This window comes from Solanum dulcamara, chromosome 3 (genome assembly GCF_947179165.1).
Source record: "Solanum dulcamara chromosome 3, daSolDulc1.2, whole genome shotgun sequence".
NCBI classification, from domain to species: domain Eukaryota; kingdom Viridiplantae; phylum Streptophyta; class Magnoliopsida; order Solanales; family Solanaceae; genus Solanum; species Solanum dulcamara.
Genome location: NC_077239.1, coordinates 71221969 through 71232139, shown reverse-complemented (window position 1 = coordinate 71232139; position 10171 = coordinate 71221969). Strand labels below are relative to the sequence as shown.

At 36.0% G+C, this 10171-nt stretch overlaps 1 protein-coding gene across 2 annotated transcripts; it reads left to right on the top strand.

Annotated features, from left to right (window-relative positions):
- The first annotated feature begins 1340 nt into the window (after positions 1–1340).
- LOC129882803 (serine/threonine-protein kinase Nek2-like) lies at positions 1341–7084 on the top strand. Of its 2 annotated transcripts, none has more exons than XM_055957255.1 (15): positions 1341–1485; positions 2133–2305; positions 2455–2521; positions 3014–3079; positions 3598–3644; positions 3774–3819; positions 3935–4015; positions 4101–4143; positions 4217–4266; positions 4347–4428; positions 4513–4562; positions 5242–5315; positions 5451–5502; positions 5635–6090; positions 6267–7084. In XM_055957255.1, exons 2-15 carry the CDS (start codon positions 2220–2222, stop codon positions 6894–6896), a joined length of 1830 nt encoding a protein of 609 aa, XP_055813230.1. In that variant the 5' UTR covers positions 1341–1485; positions 2133–2219; the 3' UTR covers positions 6897–7084. The 2 variants fall into 2 exon arrangements, with proteins under 2 accessions (XP_055813230.1, XP_055813231.1); XM_055957256.1 differs by having other exon boundaries at positions 1341–1531.
- The last annotated feature ends 3087 nt before the right edge of the window (positions 7085–10171 follow it).

Below are 10171 nucleotides of genomic sequence, written 5' to 3'. Positions count from 1 at the left end.
AAAAATGTTTTTACCATTAAAATCAAAACGTTTTTACAATAAATTAGCAAAATGTTTTGCTTTAAATATTCAAAATTTGAAATTCAAAAAATTTATTAAAACCAAAAACGTTTATTATACATCTCTTTTATCTTTTCCCCATATAACCAGTTAATTAGTTAGGCATAGCAGGGACCACAAATTTATTTAACATAGTCTTTCAATAACGATAATAATTTGCAGAAGAATGAACTAACCATATCGCAATAAATTATAGATTATTCCACTAAAAAACTGTAATTGCACTCCTCGATTTAATTTTGAAATCCACCATTACATCTTATTTAATTCTCCGTGTTAGAATTATCGATACTAATCAATTAAATTAAATTTTATGAAAAATTTAATTTATTGACTAAGTTAATCCTTTATTATTATATTTAACTTATTTCACGTGTCGGATAAAATCTACCTGTAGGGTTTCATTGAAAACTTATAAGCAATCATAAAGGGGGTGTCTTTTATCTCAAGACCAAGACACGATTCTATCAACTTATTATTATTTTACTAGTGTGATTTATTATTATCCAATCTATTAGAAATTTATTAACTTATTAAAAGAATCTCACTTTTTAAAAGATTAAAATAATAAATCACATTATATAGATCGTAATAATTAAATCAAGATTAAGAGTATAACTACACGTAATGGACTAGAGATATTGTTTATCAAAATTCAGAACCTAAACAAATATCTCAATTTGATTCGTTCAAATACATACTAAATGTACAAGCACAAAAATTTAGAATTTTATCATTCCCATAATTAAGATCAATTTCATTTTTAATTTTGAATATTTAATTTATAGCTTATATGAACTGATAATTTTAATATTTCGTGTACGAGTTAAATAACTTCGCATACAAAATCATCTATTATATAAGCAATGGACTCGCATATAAACATAATGATCTATTTAAATAAAGACTTTATTATAAAAAATAAATAAAATATATTGTCTTTACAAAAAATTAAATAAAATACTATAACTCAACAACATAATTAATAAGATATCCCAACAATATTAACAACAAAAATATTTTTCAACTAGTTTATTAACGGAGAATATTTTTGACCTCCGAAACAAAAAATAAATAAAGGATATTTGATGAATGTTTTTTTATATCATAATTCAGAATAAAAAAAAATGACTCCTATTAATTTAGACTAGTACGGGACAACTTTTGGAGTTTGTTCAGCCCCATGACTTACACTTGTGGGACCCAATATTTTGATTTTAAAAAACGAAGCAACTTTTATTTGAAAAAAATAAGTAAAAAGTTTGAAAATGTCATTTGAAAGGAGACGCATCATCGCTTTTGCTTTGTTTACAATTCTTTACCGCTCTCTCCACCTTCTTCCTTTCTCTCTTCACTCAATAAATAAAATTAATTCTACATTGTAACCTCCATTAACGCTCTTCTCCAATTCTTCATCAGTTTTGGGTATACATTTTGATTTTTACGTATTTATCGGTTTCTGATATTGTAGGTATTGTATATTTCTTTCTTCTTATACGCTGCAAATCCGTTTCTAGGCAATAGCTCTACAATTAGGTTTCAAATGGAGCGTTTCTCCGCTTTCCGTGCTCTAATTGTAGTGTCTATCATTGAGGGTTTAAGAGTTTGTACAGCGTCTGAAATAGTAGTATGCAAGGCACAGAAGTAATTGGATTACGTTTACTCTACTCAAGGATAAAATAATTGTGTTTTTTTGAAGGAATTTATTTTATTTACATTGAATAATCTAAACTGCTGGTTAGAATTCTTCATTGATTAGTTGTGTATACGAATTGACTAATTTGCGAATTGTTTACAGTAGTATATTTTTCCTGCCTTGTTGAAAGAAAGCCGGGGAATAGGGGGAGGCTGTGAAGGGTTTAGAAATCTCCTACATTATCGAATGGTGCATGAAAGTGGAATTGTCTCTAGATATACCTTGCAGATATTTGCTATTATTTTCATCATGTAATGACTAAGGAAAAACATACTGACTGGACTGAAGCTTTGCTGTTGAGTGTTTAGAAAAATTCCTATGTTTTCAAAAGTTTCTAAAAGATGCATTTTCTTTTCAATTTACATGATGTTTGCAGGTTTGCTATGATATTTCAACTGTGAAAAAGATTATATCTGGATTGAAATCGGTTTGATAAAGAAAAAGTGGTCTTATAGATCATAAGATGGAAAATTATGAGATTTTGGAGCAGATTGGGAAAGGTTCCTTTGGCTCTGCATTACTTGTAAGGCATAAACAAGAAAAGAAGAAGTAAGGAGATGTGCAACCTTTCCTCAGTCCATCTGTTATACTTTGTTCTTTGTTACTGTATTTAGTTTATGTCATTATTTCATTATTGTGTTATTCGGTTTATTTTGATTTCTGACTGTTCCCTTCTTCTTTTTTTCCTGTTCCTAAAGATATGTTATGAAAAAAATTCGCTTAGCTCGCCAGACAGAGAGAACACGAAGATCTGCCCACCAGGAGGTTAGCCTTTGTTAACTTACTTTGTGATCTGAGAGGATGAACAGGGTAGTTATGTTTTTTCTAGGGATCTCATGAAGAGTCTGAAGACATTTGCATATCTTGGCATCTAGATCAGAAGTTTCAGAAGCACTATAGGATTTACTATAATTGTCTTAAATTGTTATGAAGTAATGCAATGCAATGCACTGCACATTGTTACCTGATAGGATGAAAGTTATGTGTGCATTTGGGTTAACCATTTACCAAACTCTTTGATTTGATAAAGGTCACAAAGCAATGAAAAAGGCTTTTGTTAATAAAATGAAGTATTCATCATGTTTGTTGAAGACAATGATACTTCCTTATAGTAAATGCTCCTGTAAGGCTTTGACTCGAGTAGATCCATTCTGCCTAATCTCTTTCTTTCTTCCTTCTTTTTCTTGAGAAAGACTAAGGTATCTGGAGGTGCAGGTTTCTATGTGCAATTTCTGAACTGGGCTCTTTATTTTTCAGATGGAACTGATTGCAAGAGTACGAAGTCCATTTGTGGTGGAATACAAAGATTCCTGGGTGGAGAAGGTTTGTTCATACTCTTGTCCTTTCACAATTTCACTTCAAACACATATAAGGAATCAATGTACATGTGATAACCTGTCTACTCATGTCATTTACTTCTAGATTCTTGCAATGTGAACAACATGAAAGATTGTTAAGTGGAAGGTTACAAATTGTAAAGAACGGCAAAAAGGTGCCTATCTAAGTTAAACGTTGAACTATATAAGAATTAAAATTGCTGTTCAAGTGAATACTCAGCCTTCATGCATTGTTATTGTTTAAGTGATTTCGATGTGAATATGCATTTACACATCTAAAGTTGATAGAGGTATAGTGATTTAACTATTGAACTTGATGGTTAATTTGGATTTTACTGGGAAAAAGGTGGTGCTACAATTCCAATTTTAGCAAATATTCTTTAGTAGACCAATACGAGGAGTGGTACATAAATCACCTTTGAGTTGTTCATAATGCTGTATAGTTGTTGAAGAATTATTTATTCAGTACCATGTCATTGACCATGGGAAAATCCCCAATTTCAGGGATGCTACGTGTGCATTATTATTGGGTATTGTGAAGCTGGTGATATGTAAGTCATCTTTCCTTTCCCAAATAAACTGTTTTCAGAATATTGGACCTTAGGCCTGAGCGCCTGAATCTAGTTGCTTATGTTTTTCTGCTTACATATCGTCTAATCATCTGTTCATTCCTTATACAGGGCAGATGCTATTAAAAGAACGAATGGTGTTCTTTTCCCTGAGGAGGTTGTTATTAAATTTACATTTCCTTGTGACTCATACCCTCCTGCCTCCACCAAATTTAATTCCTAATATTGAGACCATTTCATTTCCTGAATTCTAAATACTGACTGATAAGCAGAAGCTTTGTAAGTGGCTAGTTCAACTGTTGATGGCACTTGATCACTTGCATACAAACCATATAATTCACCGTGATGTGAAGGTGAATTGCATATCTCTTCTATGCCATAAAGTTATTCTTTCTCAATTTCATAAATTTGTTTGCTGATTTAAATTTTTTGCTTCAGTGTTCAAATATTTTTCTGACTAAAGAGCACGATATACGTCTAGGTAATCTCCTTACCTCATAATTTGAAGTTGGGTATGATTGACTTTGAGTATTTATTTAAAGAGTTGTTTTCAGGTGATTTTGGTCTTGCTAAAATACTGTCTTCCGATGATCTTGCTTCCTCTGTAAGTAACTTGTCTGCGAATATTCTGTATTTGTGTTTGTTGTTTTGATTAGTCTGGTGATGAGGCACATTGACTTTCAGGTGGTGGGCACTCCAACTTATATGTGTCCTGAGCTTCTCGCTGATATACCCTATGGTTGCAAATCAGACATATGGTCTTTGGGTAAGTCTTTACCTTTCCTTGCTTCTTACGGAACCACTTTTAGTTTAAGATGCACGCTGTTTTGCTGACTTTTTGCATATCCAGGTTGCTGCTTGTATGAAATGACTTCTCACAAGCCTGCATTCAAAGCATTTGTAAGTCATGAAATAGTACTTTGTAGATAATGAAATTCTAGTACTATCATGAGCTATATAATCAGTTACCAAATCATAGGTACAACTGGCAGTTTTAAGGAATATACTGGCAGCTCAGATGGCATGTTCTTTTTTTTTAAAAAAAAATAGTATTTTATCAATGTTAATTTTTAGCCTATGGGCTTCTTGTGTATACTCTGTATACTCTTCCATGCAAGAAGTGAGAGCTGGAGTGGTAATTCGAGGATGCAGTTAGAGCAATTGTAGATTGGTTGAAAATGGGAGTACCTGTCCTCTTGAGTGCAAGCAGTGAAATAATGGAGGAAAGCACTCTGAGTGGGGTTAGAGTTGCATAAGTTAACATTGCCTTTCCAATTAAAAGTGGTGCTACAGTTAGATGTAACTCTGGCTTCCTGCTGGTTCTTTGGCAAGGCTATTTGTGTTGATTTTAGTCCAAGCCTTATGCTGGGCCCTGAGAGGAATGGACCACACACACATGCTTGGTATTTCTGAGTTCCCCTTAACAGTGTGCGGGTGTTGGGAGCTAAAACTATTGGGTTTCATTTATTTTTATTTTTATTAGATTTCAGCTTCCCATCATGAAATCAACAAATGGTTTACCTGAGATATGTATATTATCGGTTGTAATACCAAATGACCTCCAATGTTTTTAATGCAGGATATGCAAGGTCTAATTAACAAAATTAACAAATGTATAGTTGCTCCACTTCCCACCATGTATTCTGGTGCACTGTGAGTAAATTATCTTTGCACATTTGAGGCTATGCATTTTGTACTTATTTCGTCAAATTGGTAGTCTTTTGTGCTACTATTGGATTAATATATTTTTTTATTCTGTTGCTAAAATTATTGTTTTTTCCTTGTCAGTCGTGGCCTTATTAAGAGTATGCTAAGGAAAAATCCAGAACTCAGGCCAAGTGTATGCATCCCTCACTTCCTCAAAGTTCACTATTTACTTTCTATGTGCATATTTGAGTTTCATGAAGAACCAAGGATGTTTACTGTTTGACATAGACTTTTCACTTTAATTCTCTTCCAACTGTTGTTCCAGGCTGCAGATTTACTCCGACATCCCCATCTTCAGCCCTATGTGTTAAAAATCCTTCTGAATTCTGACAGCCCGAGACAGCACAAGTTCCCAGTTCAATCTTCTAATTCAACATATGTAAAGAAAAAAAGGTTGTCGGAGCCCAGAAATGCTCCAGTCTTTAATGAGAGAGAGCAGAGGCGATTGTCCAGTGATAGGGCTTTGAATCCTAGTATTTCTGGAATGGATTCTCCTTGTTTATCCCGGAGAGCAAAAGATCTAATGAGTTCCGTGAAGAAAAATTTTTCAGAGCCATCTGTTGAAAGTGCTCCTTATGACCTTGGTGTAAAAAGTTCTGCTATCTCAAAGTTGTCGGCTGCTGTCAAAACGGTGCGATTCAATTCAAATAGAAATTCCACACCTCACAGGAGACAGAGCACTCCATTAAAGATGTCCAATGCTGGTTCTACTCGTGAACTGGTAAGTTTCTGATCAAACAGTATCATAAAGAACTTCAATTTAAAGTCAAAATAAATGAATACAACTCCAGACTGGAATCGGAGATTCTTGTCCTGATTCTATATTATTGAGCTTATACTTGTAATTTTCCAAGGCTTGATTTTTCATTTTAGACTAATATTTATGCACATATGCAGCTTCCAGTGACAAATACACCAGTTAGCCAACCTTCCAAGTCAACACGTAGAACATCTCTTCCTTTATCAAGTAGACCTGGGAAGTTGGAAACACCTTACAAACACAATGTTGGCCTTATTCACCAAGTGGAGTCTCCAGATGTTTCCGTGAATGCTCCAAGAATTGACAAGATGGTTGATCCCTTGGCTTCTTCAGAAGACCCTCTTTTACCCATCCAGAGAGCTTCACCGATATCTACACAGTTGTCTTCCCCATCACCACGCTATAGTGACTGGTCGTTCACAAAAGACAAGTGTACAGTACAGGTTGTTGACAGAACCTTTCCCAAGCCACCTTTAATTGACCCTATTGATGGAGTTGCACAGATTGGAAGTGAATGTTCAGAACATTATCCAACTGGTGCCTCAAGCCGGTCATCATCAGATTCTCGCTCACGGAAGTTTGACACATCTTCTTACCAGCAACGTGCTGAAGCCTTAGAAGGATTACTTGAGTTCAGTGCGCAACTTTTGCAGCAAGAGCGTCTAGAAGAGCTTATGGTGTTACTGAAGCCATTTGGGCCAGAAAAGGTTTCTCCGAGGGAAACTGCTATATGGCTGACTAAGAGTTTCAAGGAGAATGGAGTGTAACATTCTTCTACATTTTTATCTTTCCTGCTTACATGAACTAATGAATGCATGGATTTTCAAAAGAGAAAAAAAATTCATAAGAACATGAATAACCTGTTCATGACAAGCAGAAAGGAAAATTGCTTTTCAATTGATTGTCTGGGTCTTTGTTGAAATGTGATGGTAAATGATAAGTTGTTTATGTACAACCTCATCTTCCGAAGTTTAGGTAAAAACTACTGCTCTAAGTTAGTAAAATTACCCTTTTTATTTTTTTACAATAACGGTAACAATTTTTGTTTATTTCAACTTTGATTTGCTTTTTGGTTTAAAAATGACACTGCGCAAGTGCCTAAACGATTGATGTACAACATGGTATTCTCATCAAAATATGCTAAACATAGACATTGAGGTGGGATGTATAGAATTCCTCATTTAAGATCTTTCAAGTTTAGCCATGTAAGAGCCACCATTAACACTACCGTCTCTCCACCACCACTTGGCCGAACCCCAGCCACCTATCTTCCATAGCTGTCACTCAATACTCCTCCATCATAACACACTACAACAACATACTCAACGTAATTTCACAAGTGGAGTCTTCCATCATAATACACTAATTTTCTCAATCTTCTATGCAAACAAACGAAAAAGAGTACTAGGAATTGACCTATTGAGTTGATTGTTGGACATGTTGAAATCCACAAGGCATTAATGCTTGGGAGAGTTTCATCGACGCCACTGTTATGCAAGAGAATTTCATCAATGCGTGACATTGAAAAATAATACTCCATTTCAATTATTTGATCTACTTTTTTTTTCAACTCCCCTAATCCTAGTAATTATAAGTCATCTAAATATTAAAAAATAAATAATATTTAATTGCAAGGGTAAAATAGACACATAATGATAAATTATCTCTTGATTTTTTAAACTGAACAAGTAAAGTTGACAACTATTTTTAGTATATTGGATAAGTAAGATGGACGATGGGAACATTAAAAAAAAATTGACCCCTTCCTTTTTTAGCAATTCTTTAGTTCTAACTTTACATATAACATGTTTAACACCACAAAATTAAAGAACATTTTGGTATATTTGATATATCTTTAATTTAAGATTACAAAATTCAAAAGTTTTTTTTTCTAAATTTTGTGTCAAGTCAAAAGAGGCAAGACAAATGAAACAACAACAACAACCCAGTGAAATCCCACAACGTGGGGTATGGGGAGGGTAAAGTGTACGCAGACCTAACTCCTACCACGGTAGGACGGCTGTTTCCAAGAGACCCTCGGCTCAATAAAAGCATAAGAAGAAGTCAGATACGTCAAGAAGTACAAAGCAGTTTGCAAAAAGCAAATAACGTAAGTGACACATATAAAATAATAAAAAACTGAAAGTACAAAGAGTAATAACTGATAACAGAAATCACTGCACAAAAAATTCGTAGTGCGCTAATGCGCCTACTGATAAGGCAGGGTAACGAGACTTCGTATTAACCTTCTACCCTAATATGGGCCCTCCACACCCTCCTATCTAAGGTCATGTCCTCGGTTATTTGTACCTGCGTCATGTCCTGTCTAATCACCTCTCCCCAATACTTCTTCGGTCTACCCCTACCTCTTTTGAAACCATCTATGGCCAACCTCTCACACCTCCGCACTGGAGCATCTGTGTCTCTCCTCTTTACATGGCCAAATCATCTCAGTTGCACTTTCCGCATCTTATCTTCCACCGAGGCCACTCCTACCTTATCCCGAATAGCCTCATTTCTAATCCTGTCGCTCCTGGTATGCCCACACATCCATCTCAACATTCTCATCTCGGCAACTTTCATCTTTTGAACGTGAGAGACCTTAACTGGCCAACACTCGGCCCTGTATAACATAGCCGGTCTAACCACCACTTTATAGAACTTGCCCTTAAGTTGTGGTAGCACATTCTTGTCACATAGCACACCGGAGGTGTGCTTCCATTTCATCCACCCAGCCCCAATACGATGTGTGACATCGTCATCAATCTCTCCATTGTCTTGCATTATAGACCCAAGGTACTTGACACTAGTTTTTTTTTGGATGGCCTGGTCACCAAGCCAAACTCCCGCACCAACCTCCTGAGGTGTCTCACTGAACTTGCACTCTAAGTACTCTGTCTTGGTCCTACTGAGTTTAAACCCTTTAGACTCCAAGGTATGTCTCCAATCCTCCAGCTTAGTGTTAACTCTGCTACGAGTCTCATCGATCAAGACTATGTCGTCCGCAAAAACCATACACCATGGCACCTCATCTTGGATTTATCGCGTCAATCCATCCATCACCAAGGCAAATAAAAATGGGCTAAGAGCTGATCCTTGATGCAACCCCATCACAACTGGAAAGTGCTCTGAGTCCCCTCCTACTGTCCTTACCCTGGTTTTGGCACCCTCATACATGTCCTTGATCACCCTAATGTACTCTATAGGTACACCTTTAGCCTCCAAACATCTCTATAATATCTTTCGTGGAACTTTATCGTAAGCCTTTTCTAGGTCGATGAATACCATATGCAAGTCCCTCTTCCTCTCCCTATACTGCTCCATCAATCTCCTCATAAGATGGATGGCTTTTGTAGTTGAGCGCCCCAGCATAAATCCGAACTGGTTCTCTGAAATACACGTCTTTCCTCACCCTCATCTCCACCACTCTTTCCCATAATTTCATAGTATGGCTTAGAAGTTTGATACCTCTATAGTTGTTGCAGCTCTGGATATCCCTCTTATTTTTGTATAGAGGGATCATTACGCTCGACCTCCATTCTTCGGGCATCGTTGTCGTGTTAAAGATGACATTAAATAACCTAGTCAGCCACGCCAAACCTATCAAACTCGCGCTCTTCCAAAATTCCCCCGAGATCTCGTCAGGTCCGGTCGCTCTTCCCCAGCGCATCCTACGCACAACACTCTTAACCTCTTCGACCGTAATGCTCCTACGATACCCAAGATTGTGATGCCTCCCTGTATGCTCCAACTCTCTCAACACAAAGTCTTTTTCCCCTTCGTCATTCAGTAATTTATGGAAGTATGACTGCCATCTCTGTTTAATGAGTGTCTCATCTACCAATACTTTTCCATGCTCGTCCTTAATGCACTTCACTTGATCCACATCGCGTGCCCTTCTCTCCTGCGCCCTGGCTAACAAAGAGAGTAATTATTATTTTGAGAATTGGACCAAATTAGCTAAATATTTATGGGAAAATTTCAGAAATGACAAAAATATTAAGCTTAATAATTTCATATGGTATAGTTTTCGTAATTACTT

Excerpts from the sequence above, each read along its gene's own strand:
- LOC129882803 (XM_055957255.1), top strand. The coding sequence starts at position 2,220 with ATGGAAAATTATGAGATTTTGGAGCAGATTGGGAAAGGTTCCTTTGGC. Across the intron at positions 4,016-4,100 it reads TAATTCACCGTGATGTGAAG|TGTTCAAATATTTTTCTGAC; the intron begins GTGAATTGCATA and ends TTTTTGCTTCAG. Across the intron at positions 4,563-5,241 it reads AGCCTGCATTCAAAGCATTT|GATATGCAAGGTCTAATTAA; the intron begins GTAAGTCATGAA and ends TTTTTAATGCAG.